At 44.1% G+C, this 23872-nt stretch overlaps 1 protein-coding gene across 2 annotated transcripts in view; it reads left to right on the top strand.

Moving 5' to 3' along the window:
- The window catches only part of TOPBP1 (DNA topoisomerase II binding protein 1), a 204258-nt gene that overhangs the window by 125467 nt on the left and 54919 nt on the right, over positions 1-23872 (top strand). For both annotated transcript variants that reach the window (XR_013624186.1, XM_078782464.1), the window contains exons 17-20: positions 1433-1556; positions 8094-8222; positions 8371-8470; positions 8567-8777. Coding sequence is in view for 1 of the 2 variants with exons in the window: in XM_078782464.1 (XP_078638590.1) it covers positions 1433-1556; positions 8094-8222; positions 8371-8470; positions 8567-8777 (564 nt within the window). In the remaining variant the exon portion in view is untranslated. The remainder of the gene's footprint in view (positions 1-1432; positions 1557-8093; positions 8223-8370; positions 8471-8566; positions 8778-23872) is intronic.

Consider the following 23872-nt stretch of genomic DNA (forward strand, 5'->3'; position numbering starts at 1 on the left):
CGGTGTATTCGGTTCGGCTCGGTTCACTCGGTTTAAAGAAAAAGCGATAATGTCGACATGTTGCTGTCTGTGTCATGTTGGGCGGTGTATGATACTCATTGGCTGTTGGGCGGTGTATGATACTTGTTGGCTGTTGGGCGGTGTTGTGCGGTGATATGGTGTATTTTAAAAAATATATCTCTGCATTTTCCCGCGTTGGTGACACCGAGTCGTTCTTCATCGATCGTCTCATTCATTTTGGAAATGGAAGTTTCCACGCAACGCATGAATTGTCACGATCCTCAAGAGGAATTTGTCTCGTAATCATCAAATGATAAATGGCAAGTAAATTATATTGTGGAAAATTAAAGATTTCAAATAAACCTATTTAAAGTGTATGCGCACATAACTAATAAAAAAAACGAAGAAATATCTCTCGGTAATTTCCTGAAACATATTTTACTTCCGGCTAATATGTTGAATGAAATAAAAACGAAGAAATATATGTCGGCATCATTGTTGACGTTTTTGTGACGACTATCATCAAACGAAATAGTAATATATCATAACGGAAAAGCAAAAGCGAATTTTTAATATATATCGACACATTGCCGGCGGTGTCATGTTGGGCGGTGTATGATACACCATGACGCGATTTTAAAAAATATATCTCTGCATTTTCCCGCGTGTGTGGATTGTTCTCAATTATTGCTGACACCGAGTCTAAAAGTAAAACCATCGATAAAAATGAAATCATATGGTGAGTTAGATTGGAGATAAAGGCGTGAGAGAGACTCAATGGCCTTGAAGTTACAGGCCTTTGAGAATTCATTTCGTTCTATAAACGGCAACTTTCATCGGATTTTCTTCCCGTTTTTTTTCAACCGAGTCTAAAACTATGTTAGCGACTGTGAAAAATGAAATGATTTATCGAATTTGATTTGAAATAAAACTGGGGGAGAGCAAGACACCACGGGCCTACAAAACAGGACTCAAAGCTATGCGAGTTAATAAAATGGTGGATATTTGTTTATAGCCACTCCCAGAATGGGTGGAGCTATGGGTGGAGCTACTCTGCAAACCGAGTAAGCCACACCCCGGACAGACACCCAACAGATAGACAGACAGACAGACAGACAGAATCATCTACGGCTATTATAATATAGATATATATATATATATATATATATATATATCCAGAACTGAAAATGTATCCTCCTCACTATATGCAGTCGCAATGCTTTAGAACTCTGAACCCACTTTTCCTCCTCCATATATTGGTAATAATAAATAGATGGCCCCTTTGCCAACAAATGGACAAATCAACACAGCTGACTGGGAACTTTGGTTCCCAGCGTCATGAGCAATATGCTCCGATGGGAGTCCCAAACGGGCGAATTTTGTGGATTTCTTTCACGTTCTTTTTTTGTTTTTCTTTCTTTCTTTCATCCAGGCCAACGTTTGATTCATGTGTGACACATTACATTCATCAAGGCCGAAGTAATGATACCACACAAGAATACAAGGCTGTTAAAGATCGAGGCATTCACATTGTCTCGGACTTTTGGCTCCATGCCGTAAGTTTTCCAGCTTCCATCACAATTTAATTGGTTATTTTCTGTTGCAGCTGCGAGCTTGACAAACCAGCCTTTTAAGGGTCGCCGGGTGTGTGAATTATTGGAATCAAATTTTTGAAAACCTATCTGATGTTTTGGTCCACTACTTGAATGAACATTGTGTGTTCAAAGATAAATGAGAATACAGAACGATAACTGATTGTTAAAGTGTGCACCTCACAAAAACTTGTTTTTAGCTTTGATTAAACGGATCGTCAAGCTGAGGAAAAAACAATCCTGCTTTTCATACTTGAGTATTAGTTTAGGCTATGAGCCAGACCCCCCAAATTGACCGGTCGGTACCATACAGATGGAGTAAGGCTCATTGTGATTTTTAGCAAGATATATGTCCCTAGATATGAAAAAAAAGTGATAGCAGTGTATAACTCTCGGCCATCTCTGTGTTATCACCCGAAATATTATTATACGCCTGCTTCGCTTCGCCAAAAAATGTGATATTTGCTAAAATTGGAATAAATATGTTTTTAAGAACCACAGAGTGCCGAGATCGAGATCGAGATCGTATTTGTTCGAGAGATCATGATAAACCTAGAGTGTGGAGCAAGTTTGCATGCATTGTGAAATATAATGTAGCTGATGTTACAAACCTACTTTAGGATACTAGCTAATACCAAAAATTACACTGAGATACCAAAAGTAGTAGACGAATAAACCTAAAATGTTCAAAAGCTATGTTTCGTTCCAAAATATAAAAATTAGGGGGTATGGTTGAACATATTTTGAACTTTGCCAAAATATGTGCCCCAAACAACCACCATATTACAAAGTAATGATATATTCCAATGCAGTGGTTCCTTGCGAAGATTTTGAGGGGTCAAATGTTACTCTGGGAGTTTTCATTTTTGAAATATTGACAAAAATGTACAATGTGAATTCTGAACTCGAAGCGATTTCGACCACTTTTTCACTAAATTTAACATATCTTTTGTCATTATATCAATATTTTGATAAATAACCCCCACAAATGTTCTATATTTCTATTACTATATTAGTTGGCATCCAGTATGCAAATTATTGGCACTCTGTGGTCCTTAAAAACATATTTATTCCAATTTTAGCAAATATCACATTTTTTGGCGAAGCGAAGCAGGCGTATAATAATATTTCGGGTGATAACACAGAGATGGCCGAGAGATATACACTGCTATCACTTTTTTTCATATCTAGGGACATATATCTTGCTAAAAATCACAATGAGCCTTACTCCATCTGTATGGTAGCGACCAACCCCCTTGGCTCATAGCCTATAATAATATTTCGGGTGATAACACAGAGATGGCCGAGAGTTATACACTGCTATCTCTTTTTTTTCATATCTAGGGACATATATCTTGCTAAAAATCTCAATGAGCCTTACTCCATCTGTATGGTACCGACCAACCCCTTTGGCTCATAGCCTAGTTGTAGTTTTAGATCATTGTGGGTGGCACCTGGTGCATCATTTTATCATGCTTTCACAAAGGTTTATAGAAGTGGCACAAAGGTTAAGCTAGTCATTAAATATGCTTTTTCATTGAAGATTATCATTTTTGCTATTGTTGAGAAATATACATCATTTGCGGATGCCATTGTTCTCCAGCATCCCAGTGCAGTTATTGTTGGCATACATATCATGCTGTAATGTACAAATTTTGTTTTGCTGACATATTTCTGAGGTCGCGTCATATGAGCAAGCCCCGCAGTGCTGAGCACCTGCCAGGTGTACTTTTTCCAGATCTTGTCATCATCTCCAGCAAAGATCCAACATGTTATGATCTTACAATATTCCTAATTTTGTCCATCTGAAGAGATTTCATTTTCTTGCATGACAATCAACCCAAAAGTGGGCTGGCAAGATGGACTAGATGTACCCACACTCTCCTCGAAGCTGTCCAGCCTGGGTTTGAATCCCGACCCAGCTAAAAACTGTTATCCCATTGTTTCACAGGCAGGGTGATTCATCAATGTGTGTGTCGTCCCTCGGATGGACGGTAAACTGGTTGTCCAGTCTGCCGACATTCATTGATGGATGGTAAAGATCCCACAGTGCCCCTTCCGAAGAGTGGGCAAGCTATTGCCGGCACCATGAACAAATTCCAAATCCCTGCCCCAACTTGCACAGTGCATTGCATCAGTGGTGCAGCCATGCCCTCAGCCAATGATGCTACATCACAGCCTTGTGCTGCATACGAACGAAGAAGAATCCCTTAGCTAGCGGTCACCACACTTGCATTATTAGCAAAGTATCATTGACAAACTTTATTCATTTTGTATTGTTCGACATAATCCTGATGTGATGTTTGTTCAATCATTGTGCAACGTTAGTGTCATACCTGGTCTATCACCAAACCACATTATCTAAGTACAGTATAGCCTTCATGAAAACGTTCATTAACCACATTGTTCACCCCAGCCATGATTTTTTGACTGCATGATTTATTTATTTGACTCATCCTGGTGGTTGTGTTGCAATCTGTCAGAAGGTCCTTTTCCCATAGTCCCTGTCCCTGCTTTGTCCCCCTCCACATTTCCATTGGAATAATTGTGGATTCCTATTCCACTATAGAAATAGCTTGTTATACAGTCGTGGCCAAAACTATTGGCACCCTTGCACTTTTTTCAAATAATGCATCATTTCTTCCAGAAAATTGTTGAAATTTAAAAATCTTTTGTTATCCACATATTTATTTCTTTGGTTTGCAGTGGAACAAAACAAAAAAGCTGAAAATTTTTCTAAATCTGAGCTTATTCCACACAAAAATCCTAAAATGGCCCAGACAATATTATTGGCACCTTTTAGAAGTTGTTAGAAATAATTAGATTTCAAGCAGGTGATTCCCCTCTACTTTGGAATTGAATTCACCTGTGGTGAGCTGCAGGTGCCTGCAATATAAAAATCACTCATTCAACCAGTTTGAATAGAGAAAAGGAGTCATTCTGCTGTTTTGTGTCACTGTGTGTACCGCAATGAGCATGGACAAAAGAAGGAAAACCAGAGAATTGTCTGAGGAGGTCAGACACAAGATTGTAGCCAAAGATGGACAATCTCAAGGCTGCAAGTCCATCTCCAGAGACCTTGATGTTTCTGTGTCCACTGTACACAATGTTATCAGGACGTTTATTGCCCATGGCACTGTAGCCAACCTCCCTGGATATGGCCGCAAGAGAAAACTTGATCGAAGATTGCAGTGAAGGATTGTTCGAATGGTGGAGAAAGACCCAGGAGGACCCCACTGCTGAGAAAGCCTGACTGGGGTTTTCCAAAACACACCCGAACAAGCCAAAATGCTTCTGGGAGAATGTCCATTGGACAGATGAGACCAAATTGGAGCTCTTTGGTAAAGCACATCATCTCTATGTTTCCAGAAAACAAACTGAAGCCTTCAAAGAAAGGAACACCTTCCCTACAGCCAAACATGGAGTAGGTTCAGTGATGTTTTGGGGTTGCTGTGCTGCCTCTGGCACTGGGTGCCTTGTATGTGTGCATGGCATCATGAAATCAGGAGATTACAAAGGCATTTTGGAGCGCAATGTTGAACTCAATGTCAGAAAGCTGGGTCTCTGTCGAAGGTCATGGGTCTTGCAGCAGGACAATGACCCCAAACACACTTCAAAAAGCACCCAGGAATGGTTCAAGACAAAACGCTGGACTGTTCTGAAGTGGCCAGCAATGAGTCCAGATATAAATCCCATTGAACAACTTTGAGGAGATCTGAAAACTGCAGTTGGGAGAAGGCACCCTTCAAATCTGGGAGAACTGGAGCAGTTTGCACAAGAAGAGTGGGACAAACTGCCAGTATAGAAGTGTAGGAAATTCATGGCTATAGGAAGCACTTGACTGCAGTTATTTTGTCGAAAGGCCATGCTACCAAATAGTAATTCTCGGGTGTCAATAATTTTGTCAATGCCATTTCTTTTTATTTTCTCATTCAAAAGGATATATTAAGTTTGGAATAAAAAACAAAAGTTCTGTAATATTAACAGTGAAAAAAAGAATTGTGGAGACCAAATACCTTTGTCAATTTCAACTTATTTTCAGAGAAAATTGTGAGTTATTTGAAAATAGTGTAAGTGTGCCAATATTTTTGGCCATGACTGTATGCATGGGCTCCTGCTCTCCCAACTGTGATGACTACTTGTACAAGGCTCTCTCAAGCAAATTCAACTCTCTCCTGCCCTCTCACGCGTTAATCTCCCTCAATATCCTACGCCGTCCGAAGTTGGTTTCCCTGGCCACTCAACTTTTTTGTTTGTTGGTTACCCGATTACCCAATTTTTTAAAACATTGAACTGGTGTTGGCTTAGCGGTTAGGGTGCCGTCTTGGGATCCTAGGATCCTGGGTTTGAATCCCGGTCGATCGCTGAATTAACACCAGGGGGTTGACTCAGCCTGTCATCCTTCCGAGGTCGGCAAATTGAGTACCAGCTTGCTGGGATGAATGATCCCGGTGTGTACCCCGGTTTAGAATAGGTACACCGTATCCCTGTGCATCGTAAGAGCGTGACCCAGGGTTGGCGTCAGGAAGGGCATCCGGCCATAAAAAAAAAAAAGCCTCAAACAGGGAACCATGATTGTCATGGGGCCCGCAAGGCTAACCCCCGCTCTAGCGGGGAAAATGGCCTTAAAACGATCATTCATTCATTGAACTAAATTTTTTCCAATTTTGACCCACCACCTTTTATAGGCCATCTTTGAAATCAGTGATCATGAATTACTATAAGAAAGTGTTCTTACTTTTGTAAAATTCGAAAAACCTGACATTTTGCCAAAGAAATCCATTAATGAGAGTACTCAATTTTTCCTCCGATCCTGGTGCGGTGTCTAAACAAAATCGAAAAACCGAAATATTTTACAGAAATGCTACATAGGGCTAGGGTATCCGTAAAAGTATGAATAGATCAATATGAGAATATTTTTCAAAAACGGGGCATTTGATGTATGTCCAGTGCCAACCGAAAGTCTACACCCCCTTTCAAAATTTTCACCTTTTGTTGCTTTATAGCCTCCAATTAAAATGCATTAAATAAGACTTTTTCCATCTTTATTTACACATCGTAAGCGACAAATTCTCCAAATTTCAGAAAATTAATTGAAAATACAAAACTAGAATATCTTGGTTGGATAAGTGTCTAACCCCCTTGTAATAGCAATTGTAAATTAGCTCAGGTGTAACCCATCACCTTCAAAATCACACAAGTTAATTGGCCCCCACCTGTGTTAAATTGTAGTGATTCTGATTATTTCAGAATAAAATAAGCTATTCCTGTAGGTTTCCTCTGCTGGGTAGTGCATTTCTCACTGCAATACATGTGTGATTTCTCAACTTTTGGTTTGAAAAATATATTGTTTGTATAAAAGGCTTGGACAGTTGAATTTGACCCTTTAACTCTGTGTAAGCTTCCAATTGCAGCACTTTAAATTTAAATTAATTTTTTGTAACATTTTTTGTGTGGGCTCTGTTGCTCTGTCGTAGCTCTGTGTTGGCTCTGTGTTTTTTGTATTTTTGTAATTTTGTAATTACCTATCCTGATGTGCATTATTTTTAACCAAAACTATAATGTCAACTACAGAGTTCAAAGAGCACCAAGTACTCCGTGCTGTCTTAAGAAAAAAGGACAGGGGCGGGGTCTGCGAGTGGCAAATTTGATTGGTCGGGATGATGTAAGATGCTGTAATATTTTGTCCAAGTACTACTGAGCGAAATATTTTTGAAAGTGCCAAAAAGGCGATTTGTGTTTTTCAGTGTTCAAGTATATAATTCAATTGAAATAAAATAAAGATTTTAAATGTTGTAGAAAAAAAGCATTCAGAAATTTTACCACTATTGATGCAGTCTTTTACACCACCTTATTTAAAACACATGACATTAGTTATTTGTGCCTGTTGTTTGTGTCCTTTATGACAACATTAAAAACAGATCGTTTCCTGTTTGGAATGATTTTCAATTCTATTTGAATGCCAGACAGGCAGAAGGACTAAAATAATTATCTCACTCCTCTCTGCACATGTGTGATCGGGCCAAATTCAGAGCCAAAGTAATGCGAAACTACAGGTTCGTTTTATGTTCAAAATATAACATTCAATTGAAATGAAGTTGTTCCTCAATCTTAAACTGACATTTATGGACAGACCGACAGACAAAGTGAACCAATTGCTCAACCCAGCTTCTCACTTCACATGCGTCAGATAATAAACACAGAACTTTAAAATATGTGTATTGTGTGTACAAATGAAGTTAAATGATGCAGCATTTATTATATTACTTTTAATGTATGTATTTTAAAGCATAAGTACTCATCTCTCAGCTGTCTAGTCTGGCTTTTATCCTCGACCCGACTGCAAACTATTGGATTGGTGTTTCGCAGGCAAGGTGTGGGTGTTATATCACAAGGCGTGCCATCCCTCAGACAGATATTAAGCCAGTACCTTTGCAATGATTTGCTTTGCAATGTCTTTAACTCCATGTCTGTGCCTGTGTGTGTGTGTGTGTATAACAGTGTGCCCAGGAAAAAAGCCACGTTCTGGAATCGCTATATCCGTTCACATATAACCCAAAACTCAAGCTAAACATAAGTGCAGTACGTACAAGAAGTGTCTACCCATCACAAGGGCCTATGTGTGCTGAAGTACGTATTTGGCTAATATTGCAATACAGTACATCACCTCACTTTTGGCTAATGTACATGAACAGAATACAGTTGAAATTTTATTCCTGTGAACTGGTTTTTCTTTTTCAAAGAAGTATGTTTTGCGTTGTCACTTCATTTGTGACAGGTGCAATTGAAGCAGAATGATAATTGCAATAAACCCGAGGTTCAAGCCAACAGTGAAGGAAGTAATAATGGAAGCAGTGAAGATTCTAATAAAAAAAAAGGTAAGCATATTATTATCTTTGTGGAAATGTTGTTTGATTGATGTTGATCCACCTTTTATCAGTCATTTTACATCTGCATTGTTCCAAATGGTGCAGATCTTCGAAGGCACCATGAAGAAACATTAGCGGCATTGGAAGTCCGAGAGTCCTTCCAGAGGCAAATACAGGAAGTGATGACTGCAACATTGGCAGATCGATCTTCGACAGGTCGTCGAAGCAATGCGTCACCACTTGCATCAGAAGTTGGTGGGCCGAGGACATCGCGTTTGGGAAGCCTGAGACGCAGCCGTACCTGGGAAAACATTGGGTGAGTTTGTCTTAAAATCCTCTTGTTACCTTGTTACCAGTGACTTAGCATGAACAACTGGAACTGCACTCGGTAGAGCGCATACGTCTGCCAGGCTGAACAGTTTATGTTTTGTATCCCACTGATAGGCTGGATCTGGATCCGGACCTGAAACAAAATCTAATCGCTTCTTCCTGTTGCCTAACCAACTCAACCACCTAGTTTCGTCAAAATCCATCCACAACTTTTTTAATATCATGCTATGTTTCAGTTTTTGGCACGAGCACTCAATGGTGAAGAATCTCTTGAAAAATTAAAACATTCTCATATCTGGATCTGCGTTCAGATCTTCACCAAAATGGAATCACTTTGTCCTTGGCACACACCGAACCTGTCCACCAGTTGGTTATTCCATCCAATTTTGGGTGAGAAAAGTGATTGGGTCTTGTTGGTATTTACGTCAACTGCAATTGACATCGCATGTCCTACATGCTTAGGAGCCCCGGTGGTGCGCATTGCTGTATTTCTGTATGTGTATATATATGTATGTATGTATGTATGTATGTATGTATATATATATATATATATATATATATATAATATATATATATATATATATATACATATATATATATATATATATATATATATATATATATATATATATATATATATATATTAGGGTGGTCCACAGATATATGCAATATTTAATACTATTAAAAATCCATGCTCCACAAGGCTGCCCTTCCTATGTTTATAAAGATCATATGAGGTCAATTGGAACTTATTTAGAGGTTGCTCAAAAAATAACATTTTTAATTTATCCCGTTTTTTTCAGATGGCAGAAACTCCCAGCTCTTCCACAGTTTGGTTGCTGGGAAAGTCTGAAAAGGAAATAATATGTGGGAGACTACCAACCAAAGGACACACATTGCAGAAAATGGTGTGCCATCACATACAAGAACACCATACAGTTCGTGAAAGTGCCAAAGTTAGTGTACAAGCTGTGTGTGCATACTGGGAGAAAGCACGAATTCCAGTGCAGAGAGTAGATTCCTGTGAGCGCCAACTTTTGAAGTTGTATGATGCCTACAAACTGGAAAAGAAAAATAGAACCAAGACATTCGAAAACGATAGAGTGAAGGAGCAGATGTTCAAAGATGATCTTCAATCCCTCTTCGATATCTCACCAAATGATGCGCTTGAGAAAATGACGAATGAAGAAGACAAAGCATTCCTTATGATGCAGCGTGAGGATCCCTCAAGTTCACGTATGGGATCTGTGGACAACACTCTGGCAGTGAAGGAGAACAGAAAGTGTATCAGGCTTGAGAATGAAGATAAAAGAAAGAAGAAACATGTTGCTGAGACTCTAACAGCAATGCAATCTGTTCCATCAATATCGGCTGTGGTTGATGATGATGATGATGAGTCTGAGATTGAAAGCTCCGATTCAGGGGACAATGAATTCAAACTCCAAAGTCCATCTTCTGCCAAACAGGCGAAAAAGGCTCCCATCAAGGTGATCACTCCAGCAATAGTGGCAACTCTGGACAGAGTAAATCTCTCAGTTCGGCGTGCTATGTTTGTGGCCAGTGCTTTTGCACAATCTCTTGGTCATACCATTGAAGACAAGTGCAATCCAACAATAATAAATAATTTGAGTAGTTGAAAATAGATAATTATCTATGAATTGATGTATGATGCTAAAAATTCTGCATCTTATTATTCATTAAAATTTGTCAACATTTTGAGCAACCTCTAAATATTGTCCAATCAAGCTCCAATTTTCACCACAAACTACTTTATTCAATAGGAATAGGGGCAGGCTCGTGGAGAAATGAAAATCCAATATATATATATATATATATATATATATATTGTTACGGACTCGGCCCTAATGATTGTTGTTATGAGTATTGCTGTTGGTTCGAAGTATTCTAGATATTATGCTTATTGGGACTTAAGGGAACGGGTTGTGGTGAGTAAAAGATTTAAAAGCGCTCCTGGTACAATGTGGAAAAAATCCGGATCGAGACCGGAAGAGGTGGAGCGAACAAAAGGAGGTGGGAGGAGACCGGAAGGAGACGTGGTGGTTGAAGCTCCGGGCCGAGCGTTCGCCGTACTGGGCGAGGGAACTTTGCGTCCTTGAAGGGAAGTTCGGTTGATAAGAAATATCGCCGGAGTGCGTGGAGCCGGTGTCGTCGGGTATTCTCCTTGAGGTTCCGGAGGATCCAGGCCTTGAGAATCCGGGTTGGAGCGAAAGCCATCCGTCATCTTGGCCACGCGAGCACCCGGCCGTGAACCGGCTTTCGTCGTGTCGGCTGGACATTATTCCCTGGGTGATTGCCGGGAACGGCTGTGCCAGAAAGGGACACGTGAGAATTATACGGAGGCTCGCGGGTTGAACCGCAACATGTACGTCGGAGCGCATCTTTGTGAGGTTCCTCGCCACCACTGTGTTGCTGGGGGCTGAGCATGTGACCTCGGGGTCGTCTCGCTCGTCTACGCCTCAATTGACCACCGGGCCTTGACTCCCCGATCGCGGGAGGGAGGGCACCTTTGGGAGGTTCCTCGCCACCGCTGTGCTGCTGGGGGCTGAGCACGTGACCTCGGGGTCGTCTCGCTCGTCCACGCCTCAATTGACCACCGGGCCTCGACTCCCCGATCGCGGGAGCGCACAGAGACATTGGGACTTCGCCTTGGAGGGGAGCAGAGACATTGGGGGAGGTGCCGTGAGTGGAGTTAAGGGGCTTGACAAGGATTTTCTCATAAGATTTGAAAGTAGGGGTGATTTCCCCATTGCTGTCTGGCTCTTTGTGTGGGATTTATAATATATTATGGTTTGTTTATAACCGGGTGTGGTTGCATCATTTGATTCGACTGTTTCGTTTGCTGGTTCCAGTGAGGGATAAAAACATCTTTCTGCCGGGGACCCTCTCGGGGTTCGAAGGTCCACCGAGACCAGGGGTAAGGGGGGTGGACCCCATTACAATATATATATATATATCTATATATATAAAGCAGTAAAGTATTTTTGTTTGTTTGTTTGTCCTCTTATAACTCGAGAACTACTCATCGCAGAGCAAAACCAAAGGCATATTTGGAATCAGTACGTCTCAGAGCAACTACAGCACACCTTAAAATTTAAAAAAACTTCGCGTTTTAAAATTATGACGTCATCAGCGTATTTCGGAACATTAATTTTTCAACTTCATATTCGGAATCAGTACGTCCCAGAGAAACTACAGCTCACCCTATAATGTTTAAAAAACGTTCGGGTTTTAAAATTATGACGTCATCAGCGTATTTCGTAACGTTAATTTTTCAACTTTGACGACAATGACTTCCGACTTCCGGGTTCGGAATGCGGGACCAATGCCATTTGACAGGGAATAAAAAATAAATGCGACATTCAATTGACGACAATGACTTCCGACTTGACTCCCCCCTCCCCCCTCCCCCTCCCCCTCCCCTTCTCCCCACCCCCTCCCCCTACCCCTTCCCCTCCCCCTACCCCTTCCCCCCTACCCCTTCCCCCTCCACCCTACCCCCTCCCCTTCTCCCCTCCCCATCCCCCTCCCCCTACCCCCCTACCCCCTCCCACTCCCCCCTTCCCCCCTCTCCCTTCCCCCTCCCATCCCTCCCCCTCCCCATCCCCCCCTCTTCTCCCCTCTCCTCCTCCCCCTCCCCCTCCCCCCTCTTCTCCCCTCCCCCCTCTTCTCCCCTCTCCTCCTCCCCCTCCCCCTCCCCCCTCTTCTCCCCTCCCCCCCTCTTCTCCCCTCCCCACCCTCTCCTCCCCTCCCCCCCGTTCCCCTCCCCTCCCCTTTCCCCTCCCCTACCCCCTCCCCTCCCTTCCCCCGCCCGGCAATGCCGGGTACTTCTGCTAGTATAGATATATATAATATATATATACACACAGTCATGCGTCGTTTAACGTCCTAGATACGTTCTTGGAAACGTGACTTTAACCGAATTGGACGTTGTCCGAACATAGGACTTGAAACTGAAAGCTGCAATAGCCCCTTGATCCATCGGCTGAATCAAAGAGGTGGTATTCGTGCCGAAAAACATGCCGAAATCACGTGCGATAGCATTCACAGATTTGCCGCCCTCACGCTGTCTTGTTATTTTCTGCTTCTCCTCCAAATCAATGCTCTTGCGATGTTTCTTGCTGCTGCTACCACTAGGGCTGGTTGCGCTGCGTTTGGGACCCATGGTTAACTTTAGGGTGGATTGATTTCAATAAAATCAAATGAAAAGACAATGGAATAACGCTCACGATACGCGGGGGTAATCGAGACTGGATGCTGATGATGCTGCGGCGCTGCCGACGAGGCAAAACCAAGCATACATTGTTATACAGTTTGTAAACTTTTTATTTCGTAAGTAAGGAAATCAAATTAAAAGTACTGTACACTACAATAGCCAAAAAACATAAACCAGTAACATAGGCATTTCTTATATCTATCAAAACATATTATGGATATACAGTATATATAGTTACTGTACTGTATCATCATACGTCTGGCAGCACAATCTATTTTGTTTAAGAACACGTGATGCATGCGTTAGCGCGCCCGCTCTAAAGCCACTTACGTCCGCTACATCCCATTGTCTGAACGGGTTTTTTTTAATACCTATTGTTTATTATTTTCCCCACTTATTATTTTTATGGGCCACGGACGGATAAGCGATCGGATGTTGTCGGACGGACGTAAAGCGACGCATGACTGTATGTGTGTGTGTATATATATATATATATATATATATATACTCAAAGGCAAAAGTTATTGTGACATGGAATTTTTTCATTGTTAATCTTGTGAATGAATTTTGGGATTTGAACCAGAGAAAGAGTGTGTTAAAATGGTCGAAGAAACGCAACCAAGCAGTTGTTGTTCGAATTGCACGAAATTTGCAAGAAGCATGACATATTCGAGAAAAATGGCCAGCAATGTTCACTTCAAAAGGCCAGAAAACTAGACGCTTATCATTTCCACTCAATGCAGTCTTAAGAAGTGCAGAAGTCAGAAAAACACCTCTATTCATCATTCTGGAACAAGTTCGACATGCCACGCCTCGGGGAAAATGACAGATGGAGAGCTATAGGTATGCTTCAGTCTGGTACCTCACAGCGTGACGTTGCTCGTCGATTCAACGTCCATAGAAACACCATTTGGCACTTATGGCGACGATTTCAGCAAAACAATCAAGTTATAGACCGTCCCCGTAGTGGCCGCCCACCAGTAACGACCCCATGTCAAGACCGATGCATTCGAACCACGCACCTCCGACACAGGTTCCAGCCAGCAACCCTTACAGCCCGTACCATACCTGGCAACAGAGGTGTATCTGCGAGAACAGTTCGACGACGTCCATGCGTCCACGGCATCCGTGCAAGACGCCCAGCCCGACGGCCAATTCTAACGCCAGAACATCGACGTCGACGTCTCCAGTGGAGCAGACCACACGTTGCTCGGGTTGTACAGCTGTATCTTAATCAGAACAATGTTAATGTGTTACCCTGGCCCGCAAGATCCCCTGATTTGTCACCCATTGAACACGTCTGGGATGAAATGGAGCGACGTTTACGACGTCATCCTAATCCTCCAACAACGCTGCAGGAACTCCGCCAAATCCTTCCTCGGATATGGAATGATCTTCCCAAGGACTTTCAGCGACGTTTAGTGGCCTCAATGAGGCGGAGGTGCCAGGCCTGCATCAATGCACAAGGTGGACACACTCGCTACTGACCGTGTGAACTTGCTTGTGAACCCCCTCTTGTGTTGTGGCTCATTTGCATATGCCAAGTGTGCTGTTCTTATGGACTGTTGATCGTTACCATACCTTGAAACATTTGTCTTTCCATGTAATAACATTTCATTCGTGGCAGTAAAGGTTTAACACTGATTCTGTTTGTTGTTTCTGTGTCACAATAACTTTTGCCTTTGAGTATATATATATATATCACCCTGTATATACACCACTCACAATAAGTTAGGGATATTGTGGGAGTGAGTTTATTTTTTTTATAGGGGTTAGGGTTATGGTATTGAAATCAAGAATGCTGTGTTTTTTCACACTCATTAATAACCAATAGAATTAGAACCAACAACTTTTTTCAACCTAATTAATACACAAAATCAACCACACCGAAGAACCTGCCAATATCCCTAACTTATTGTGAGAAGTGTATATATGATGATATATATATATATATATATATATATATATATATATATATATATATATATATATATATATATTGTTGCGGATATGGGATTTGGCCTCCATCCATATCCGCTTGTAAATATTCCCCTATTTCCCCAATACTCCCCAACTATCCCCAATCCCCCATTCCCTAGTCCCATTGTCTGTAACAACACTCTGTAGCCCCGACCTTCCCCTTTTTCCCCCATTAAATGTCGTGCCCAGGTTCACCGCATCTCACGTAGACAACTATAGGACATCTTGCTAGTTATTCTTAGTCTATGTCAGTTAAGGACTCGTTTCCATTAATTCTGACTCTTCGTTGCACCAGAATGTGATTGTATGGCACCAGTAGTGAGTTTAGGACCTCCCCATACCTCCTCCCATCTTCCTCATGAAACAACAACAACAACAACAACTACAACAACAGCGCGCGGGGAGTGTGCGTCCTCACTCCGGCTTGGTTAGCCGCCATTGCCCATGTGCGCCGACGGGGTTACCACGAAGGGGCTGACTGTCGGCCCCTCGTCAAGGGCGGAGCCCGGTAACCCCCCGCACCCAATAAGAAGCAACGGGCCGATTCCATCTGGGGCGGAGCTAACGAGCCGAGGGCGTGTCACTCCCCGCCGGATATACGCAGCCACTGACCGGACGTGACGTCAGATGCGCCCCCAGCTTGGAAAGAGAAGTCGCCACCTCCAAGCGCTGAGAGACCTCCCGCATCTCTGGACCGGACCGGGTCGATTCTGCCCCTGAGCCAAGGTGCACCTTGAGCCTCGACTACCTGCCCTTCCTTGCCATCAATCCCTGTGTGAGTCAGTTTTGTCCTGTTTATCTGTGGTCTGTCGGGGCTACTATAAGACCGTGATTAAGTGCCCACCTTCCTATGCTGTCCCTCTTGTCCTTGTAATCTAAACGTTCCGCATATCCCATATTATAACCTCCTCCGGAGGTCTTGAGAACTGTACCCCTGGTGTCGTGTCATCTAACCCAGCCGTTGTGTCCTTTCCTTCATTGATCTAGCGTAGCGCGACTCGGCCAACGTTCGAGTATAATCGGGTAAACTGTGCAGACGCGGTCATACCAAACCGCTCGGTAAACTAACATCCACAACCGCGTCTGTAACATTTGGTGTCGAGGAGTTGGATTCGGACCTGGGACTAAATTTGTTAGGCCCAAATTTTGGGACACCAATTGTACTATTAGAGTAACATTTGGTGTCGGGAAGTGGGATTCGATCCGGAGCGCGTTTCACGCGCTCAAAATTATAACAGCGAAATTTAATTGTGTTTTACAAAAAAAATAAAAACCCGAATTTTGAAAGTCGCGCTATGGCAGACCAAGACGGCTGGGTTCCGGTAGAAGAGAGTGAGGCAGGGTCGATCCAGGACCAAATTGAGGGACAAGAGGAGAGCGAAGCAGTGAGGGTAGCAGATTCGCAAAATAGCGTCGTCACGCACGAGGGTGCGGGCGCGCAAAATGGCGCCTCGCAGATGGCCACGGCGACCACGCCCGCGACAGTAGTAGCGCCGCTGGTAGATTTGAACCTTTTTTTCATACAAATGAAGGCCCTTATGGCCCAGAATAGCGAGAAAATGAGGGAGGAAATGAGGGCTGATAGTGAGCGATTGGGTGAGCGATTGGAGGGCCAAATGGGGGTAATGAGGAACGAAGCAAGGGGTACCGGTGAGGGGTTAGACAAGAAATTTGGGAAGTTAGACAATAATTTTGAGGAGTTAGACAAGAAATTTGGGAAGTTAGACAATAATTTTGAGGGGTTAGACAACGGGATAAAAGAGGTGAGAAATGGGTTAATGGGGGTAGAAAACAGAATGGCCGCTCAAGAGAATCAAATGGAAGGGATGCAAAAGGGGTTAGAGGGGTTAGAAAACAGTATGGAAGGCAAATTGAGGGACATGAGGGACCAAGCGGAAAGGGAAGTTAAACAAATGGAGCAGCGGATAGAGGGGGTCAGAATGGGGGTAGAAACCAAACTGGATGCTCACAGGGAGGAAATGGAGCAGATGAGGGTGGCATCTGGGCAGGAGATGCAAGTGATGGGAGAGGAGATCAGAAGAGGTGTGAGTGAGGAGGTCGGAGGAGTGCGCGAGGAGGTGAGGCACTGTAAGGAGCGCATGGAGAAGGAGGTGAGAAAGGGGACTGTAAAGTTACAAGGGGGCATAGAGGACCTGACGCAGGAGGTGGAACAGCTGACGGTGGGACAGACTGAGTTAGTGGAGCAGGTACAAAGGAACACTGCGGTACTAGGAGGGTTAAAAGCGACACAGAAAGAACTAAAAGATGACTTGATAGCGACGAAGAGGGAATGTCAGATGGTACGTGAGGGACTGACAACGAGGTTGGACGAGGTGACAGAGGTAATGGAGACGAAGGACCGGCAGGTGAGGACGCACATGGAAACGGTCAAGGTAGCCTTAGAGGACGAACTTGAGGAGACGTACCGGGGAATAAAAGAGGTGAAGCAGAAATTAGAAGAAGTGGAAGAAGGGGTGAGCGAAATTAAGAAGCGACAGAGAGAGGATAAGAAAAAGATAAAAGAGGAGGTAAAAGAATTGGTCCAAAGTCTGTGTTCGGATCGTGATGATGTGCTCATTAACCGGATGAGGGATTCGCAGGTGATGGAGGAGAAGCGAAGAGGAAGAGGACCCGGTGTAAGTGGTGACCAATATGGTCGTGCGTATGATGCGCCAGGGGATTTAAGAAGCTTGGGGGTCGAGATGGACCCGGGTGTTCGTGAGAGGCCGTGGGTGAAGTGTGCGACAGGTCTGGTGTGCGAAAAAGGAGGTGTGCGAGAAAGTCCGACTCTGGGGTGTGTGAGGAAAAAGTGCGTGCCAAGGAATGAGGGTGCTGGCGAGAGTGAGTCGGTCGTAGCGCGTGTGCGAGGGAGCACATGGAAGCGCGGTGTGGTAAGTGTTACAGAGGGTGTGACGGGAGAGTGTGCGCAAGAGTGTGCGCGAGAAAGGTGTGTGACGGACAGGTGCATGGGGAAAGAGTGCGCTGTCAAAGGCAAGGAAGAATGCACGCCTGTGGTGAGTGTTACAGAGGATGTAACGAGAGAGTGCGCGCGAGAAAGGTGTGTAACGGACAGGTGCATGGGGAAAGAGTGCGCTGTCGGGAGTAAGGGTGAGTGCGTTGTCAAGAATGGAGGTGAGAGTAGTGAGAGTGACAAGGAGCGTGAGTTGGTTGTGACAGGTGAGCGAGGATGTACACCTGGAATGGAAGGATGCACACCTGGAATGGTAGAGCGTGAGTGGGAATGCACGCTGGAATTGGTAGTGAGGCACATGGTTGGGTGTGCGAGTGAGAGCACACCTGTGATTGTCACAGAGGAGGTGACCGAGGAGGGGGTGCGAAGAGGTGTGTTGGTGAGGTGTGCGACCAACGAATGTGTGCCAAAGTGTTCGGTGGTCAGGTGTGTGACCAAGGCTGTGAGTGGAATGAGTGTACCTGGGTGTGTAAGGAAAGGTACGAGGAGCATGGGAACGGCTGGATGTGTGAGCAAGGAACGGGCTGCGGGGTGTAAGCATGCAGGTGAAACATCGACGTTAAACGGGTTATAGTCCTTGAGCCAGACCAAAAGTAATGCTCCGGCGGGGGGAGTAATTCTCATTATGATTTTTCCATTAGACCAATGTCTCAAGTGTCAGAAAAGGTGTGATGGACATCTGAGAACGGTAGCTTAGTGCCCGGATGGACGCCATCTTTGAAACCACCCAGCTCGAAAATGCCCATTTGGTGGGGTACATTGTTGCACGTGTATCTGGACTTCTATACTAGCTATCGATGTGCGGTTGACGACTAAATATACGTCCGATGTGTACCGTCTAAATAAAAAATAATATGAAGCATTTTGTTTTAGATTAATTATTATAAAAATCAATTATCGAAAAAAAATCATATATTTTTCAATATATTATTATTAGACTTGTACTTTTTTTAGTGAAACAACACTGGTATGATTTTCCAAATTATGCATTGTGCTACACCGTTTATCTGTCTATAAAAATAACTCAAAAACTAAAACATATCATCCACCACGAGTTTACAACAAATAAATGTAAAGAGGCATAAAATGACTTAGGCCGCCGCTGGCATTATCTATTCTGACGATAACTCAAGTTAGGAATGTCGTACGGAGAGGATTTTAACACCATACGATATCTAATAAGCAGGCGGAAATTGTTACATAGGAAATCTGCACTTTGGTGGCCATCTTGGATTTCAAAATGGCCGCCAATTATATTAATTATTCATTACTAGAGTTTGGAAAGACGTATGGAGCTGATTTTAACACCATACGATGTATATTCCTAATAAGCAAGCGGAGGTATCATTGAACATGTCATGTTTTAGTCAAATAACACCGGTATGATCTTCCAAATTATACATTTTGCTAAACCGTTTATCTGTCTATAAAGATTTCCAGGCAATTTGGCCTGCATTATAATAGAGAACAACATATGCTATACAATATACAGTGCACACAAAGTTAATCATCAGAGTCGCCATCAGAGTCATTGGCATCCTGAGCCACGATAGCATCATCCTGCACCATGTTGGAGCATCCCTGCAGCTTACACACAACAGTGCACTTCAACCCATTCAGTATGCAGGAGCAATCTGACGGTCGACACGTCCTTCTGCATGTGCATGAGATGAGATTCAAGACGACATCTGGAGCTGGTAGACCCGCCATCCATCAGATTGTGAGCGAACCGCCATCATCGAGTTCCCAACCATGTCCTGCTGATGGTGTTGGGACGTCTGGTAGGTTTTCAAGGCTGCGTCGCCAGATAGCCGCCTGATAGTTGGCCCTAAGCGTATGCTGCATCAAGGAGTCTTCACAAGGCGGCAATTGTCCAGATTCGATCTGGCCCTTCTTTGCACAGAACATGTGATAACGGAGCGAATTAACACCGACGATCTTCGTGTTCTTGGCGTACAGCTGACACGTGAAGGCCTGAATGCTATTGAAGACGTCTGTTGGTACATTCCACGAAGATCCCAGATCTGTGAATGCTTGAAGATACAGCTCATTCGCTTGCACAAGCTTCAAAGCCTTTATCTTTCCTTGGCTAGCCAGAGCACTCACAGTGTCACACCCGCTCCATGCATGAAGCCCTGGCAATGCACTGCAAACTCCAGACCCCAATACCGCAGCCAACTTTCCAACGTCGATCATTCTGACTCGAACCTTTGTTCCTCGTCTGATGAAGAGCTGACTATCGATGGTTCTGCTGAGATGAAGACTGATGATCAGAACGTCGGTGTCATCTGCCACTAAGATGATCGTCTTGTAGTGGGTAGCGGCGTGCTTTGCGTGGAGAAACATACACGTGTCTGCTTCCTCGTGGCTACATTCGAGTGCTTGCACCAACTTCCACCTATCGCGGGTCAGTACCAGACATTTTTCACCACAGGTGACATACAGTGTTCTGTTGCCTAGCTTTTCGCGATTTGTTTCATGTTTCCACGACTCCGCCAGAAACACAACCAGTTTCTCCTTTGTCTGGCTGCAAGCAAGGAGACGCCGCCAGTTCATGATTTTGTGTGCGGGTCTGATCTCGCTGAAACTGATGCCTTAATTTGAACCGCGGTTCACACGCTCAGCTGCTTTGATGGATTCTTCTGTGTATGTGTCAAAGACAACATCGATGCGCTCACTGCCTTGACCAGCGTGAAGCGCTGCAGCAAGGATGCGGTCAGATAGTTCTTCGAACGTGTCGTTCTCGCCATGCATCTTTTGTATGAGAGCCATCGCATCAATTATTGTTGCACTTCGCTTGTCAACGTTCTCGGCTGGTTCCACAAGACCTTCCATGTGATTCGCAAGTGCAGCTTTGTTCGTTTTTTTCATTGACCCATCAACGTTTGCCAAAGACCATGGTAACAGCCCTAGTGGGTGACAAAGGACAAGTTGCATGTCGAGGTTCCTTGTCTTGGCGATGAGTATCATGGTGGCAAACAGTTGTCTGTCAGCTCTCAGGACGATCTCCTTGTTTGTGCCCTTCACAACTTTCTGCTTGATCTTACCAAAGGTCTTCAAGTTTAGCTTGTTCAATGTGTCATGAAAGCCTGTTCCCTCTTCAAGACGTTTCTGGAAGCTTTGATACGCCGCTTCCCCCTTTTGCAGGGTGTTGAGTAGGTCATTAGAAACGTCCTCCCTCGCAGCCGCTCCGGTAGATATACTGAGAAGACATGACGGATCATCGGCGAATGGATTGGTCCAGTCATTTTCCAGTAGATCACAGATAGCTGTGACGCCAGACTCATCACGTTTGATGCGAGAAGTAGACAAGTCAGGGTGCTTGGCGTGAGATGTGTCGCTGCCATTCACAAGGATAGTTTCTCGTAGTTGCCTCAGTGCAGTAGCCCGATTTTCTGCAGTTAGATAGTATCGTGACACAGCCCCTTGTCGAAGACTAAAACCTCGTGTTCCTCCAGCTGTTTGCGTATCTTTGTTTACTGTTTCTTCTGTTGTCTGATCAACAGCGATTCTGGCAAATGGATTCCCTGGTCTAAGCTGTACGGAGAAGTAGCCTTGATTGAAATGCCTGTACAACTCGGGGCATGTTTCGTGGAGTTGCGTCATCTGTGCATAGTACACTGGTAGATATCTAGCATAGTTCACCTTGTTCATTGCGAAACACCAAGGGATCACTCTTCTGACACAAGCCAAGTGAAGCATCCAGTCGCCTTCTCTATCCGCACGAATCAACCCCAGCAGGGTCTCTACCATATCAATATACATCATCCAGAAGCGAGCCAGGTCTCCATGTTTGGTTCGCAGAAAATGTAGGTATTTCGCGAACATGTCAAAGCTCTGTACACATGAATCATCATCGAGAGCAGCAGCGAGAGTCTCGTGGCAAACATCCTCCTTGATGCTGCGAATTTTGAGGTCAGCGCTTCGAATCTGGGGTTCCTTGTCAGGATGATTGCTTTCTATCCACACCTGGAAGCCCTTCCAAATGATGCGCATTAGTGCCTCGTACATCAACTTGTGGAGTCGCACAGCACGGTTGTATTGCTTGCCTTCCAGAACCCTGTTGATGGAACCTTCAGCGATTACTCCTGACTCAACAGCTACATCCCGAAGGCCTGCATCTCCAAACATTTTCCCAATGCTCGACATGAAGTTACAGATGGTATGGAAGTTCCCCATCATGAGCACGATTCTTCCATATCGATCGACATCTTTCCATGCTATTTCGGTCGCCTTAGCAAATAGTGCCTGGTCTAGCACCACCGGTATACGCTCAAGCTGAAGTGATGACATGATGTTCAGAGCTTCTCTGAGGATTTCTTGCACTGTTGCCATATCTGTGGCAGGCGCGTTTATAGTCGGCAGGTAGCCAACTACATCTTCCGTCACCTGAACACGATCTCTAGTCATGATGTTGAAACCAGTCCACGAACTGATTGTCTGGTCGCATGGTTCCAGCATGCGAGTCATAATCCATACGTGATTTTGGCGCTGCGCAAGGGATGTTGCGCCTGCAAGAGTGTCAGAAAGATCTGCAGGCTTGATTGCAGGTGGGCCCTCTCGTTTCCCACCGCTGTATATTGGAACTAAATCGCTGGATGACGGGATAGATCGCTTCTTATCTGCTTTGGATACTGCCGATGGAGGTTGGGGCGGCAAACACGACTGCGACTTCGGTTGGACGATGATACCGTTGACGCGATGCGATGTTCCGCCACCACTCAGCGATTCCTCTAGCCTGTCGATGTTATCGAATGCTAATACAGTCGGGACCGAAGGGTGCACATGTGACGGAAGTGGTACTGTATCTTTCTCCACACTTGCTAATTTGTCTATGCATAGCGCTGTCTCGATTTCTTCCAGAACTGTGTACGAACATCCGTGCCCGAGTCGATTCAATATTCTGATGACCTCTGTATTACCGGTGAGCGTTTTCATGACCCACGGAAGTAGGACATGCTTCGATGTTCTGATGGTACCCCGGTGTACAGCATTGATGATATCTTGAGCCATCGACCATACCAGTGTGTCGGCACGCGCAGAGCTACCCCCACTCCCGCAAATCAAAGTATGCAGAAATACACGAAGAGAATCTGGTATCTTCACGTAATCTGAAGTGAGTTCTGCTGGCTGAGGCGGCCAACGTTCATTGTAATGAGCATCTTTGATCTGGTGTCGCAGTGAAGTAGCTGCACGCACAATGTTACTTTCACCGTCCGTTCGTTCAAATGCTTTCACTTCTGCTTTCAGGTTTACGCACTCTGCAGCAATCTCTCGCTTTGTCAGATTATCGGGCATCAAGTATACACGGTGTTTCACATTGAAGAAGATGAGCGATTCTCCAAACTCTCTTTGTAATGTGCGCTGCAGATTCTTCTTGATGGAGTCACGAACATCAACTGAAAATGTATCTGAAGACAGGATATCTGTTGCAACATCAACTATTGGAACAATCCTCGGGTTCAAGAACAAGTCAGTGCGAATGAAATTGAATATACATCGTATCATTTCTTTTTTCTCGATATTATCTTCAATGTCAGTTTCTACTTGAGGTTTTTGGGGCCGTGTGTAGTTTCTATAGCAGGAGAAGTGGTAGTGAGCCTCAGCTGCAACCATATCTCGTGTAGTCAATGCCAAAACTCTCTCATCATTGCGAGCTGTCGCAGCATCTCTTATTGTCTTATCTGCTCGAAGTTCAACAGCCAAGACAACTGTTTCACGGGTACGACTGCCTTTTATGAATTTTGAAGCACGCTGGCAAAAAATGCATTTATCATCGTAGACCGTTGAAGTTGATCCTGTCTCTTCCCGTGATGATCGCCGTCGCACCGCATCGCCAGTATCAACTGAAGAACTTCTAGCTGCATTGGTCAAAGTAGCTAGGTGGTTTTTGTGA

Source organism: Myxine glutinosa, chromosome 7, assembly GCF_964187855.1.
Source record: "Myxine glutinosa chromosome 7, kmMyxGlut1.1, whole genome shotgun sequence".
In the NCBI taxonomy this organism is placed as follows: domain Eukaryota; kingdom Metazoa; phylum Chordata; class Myxini; order Myxiniformes; family Myxinidae; genus Myxine; species Myxine glutinosa.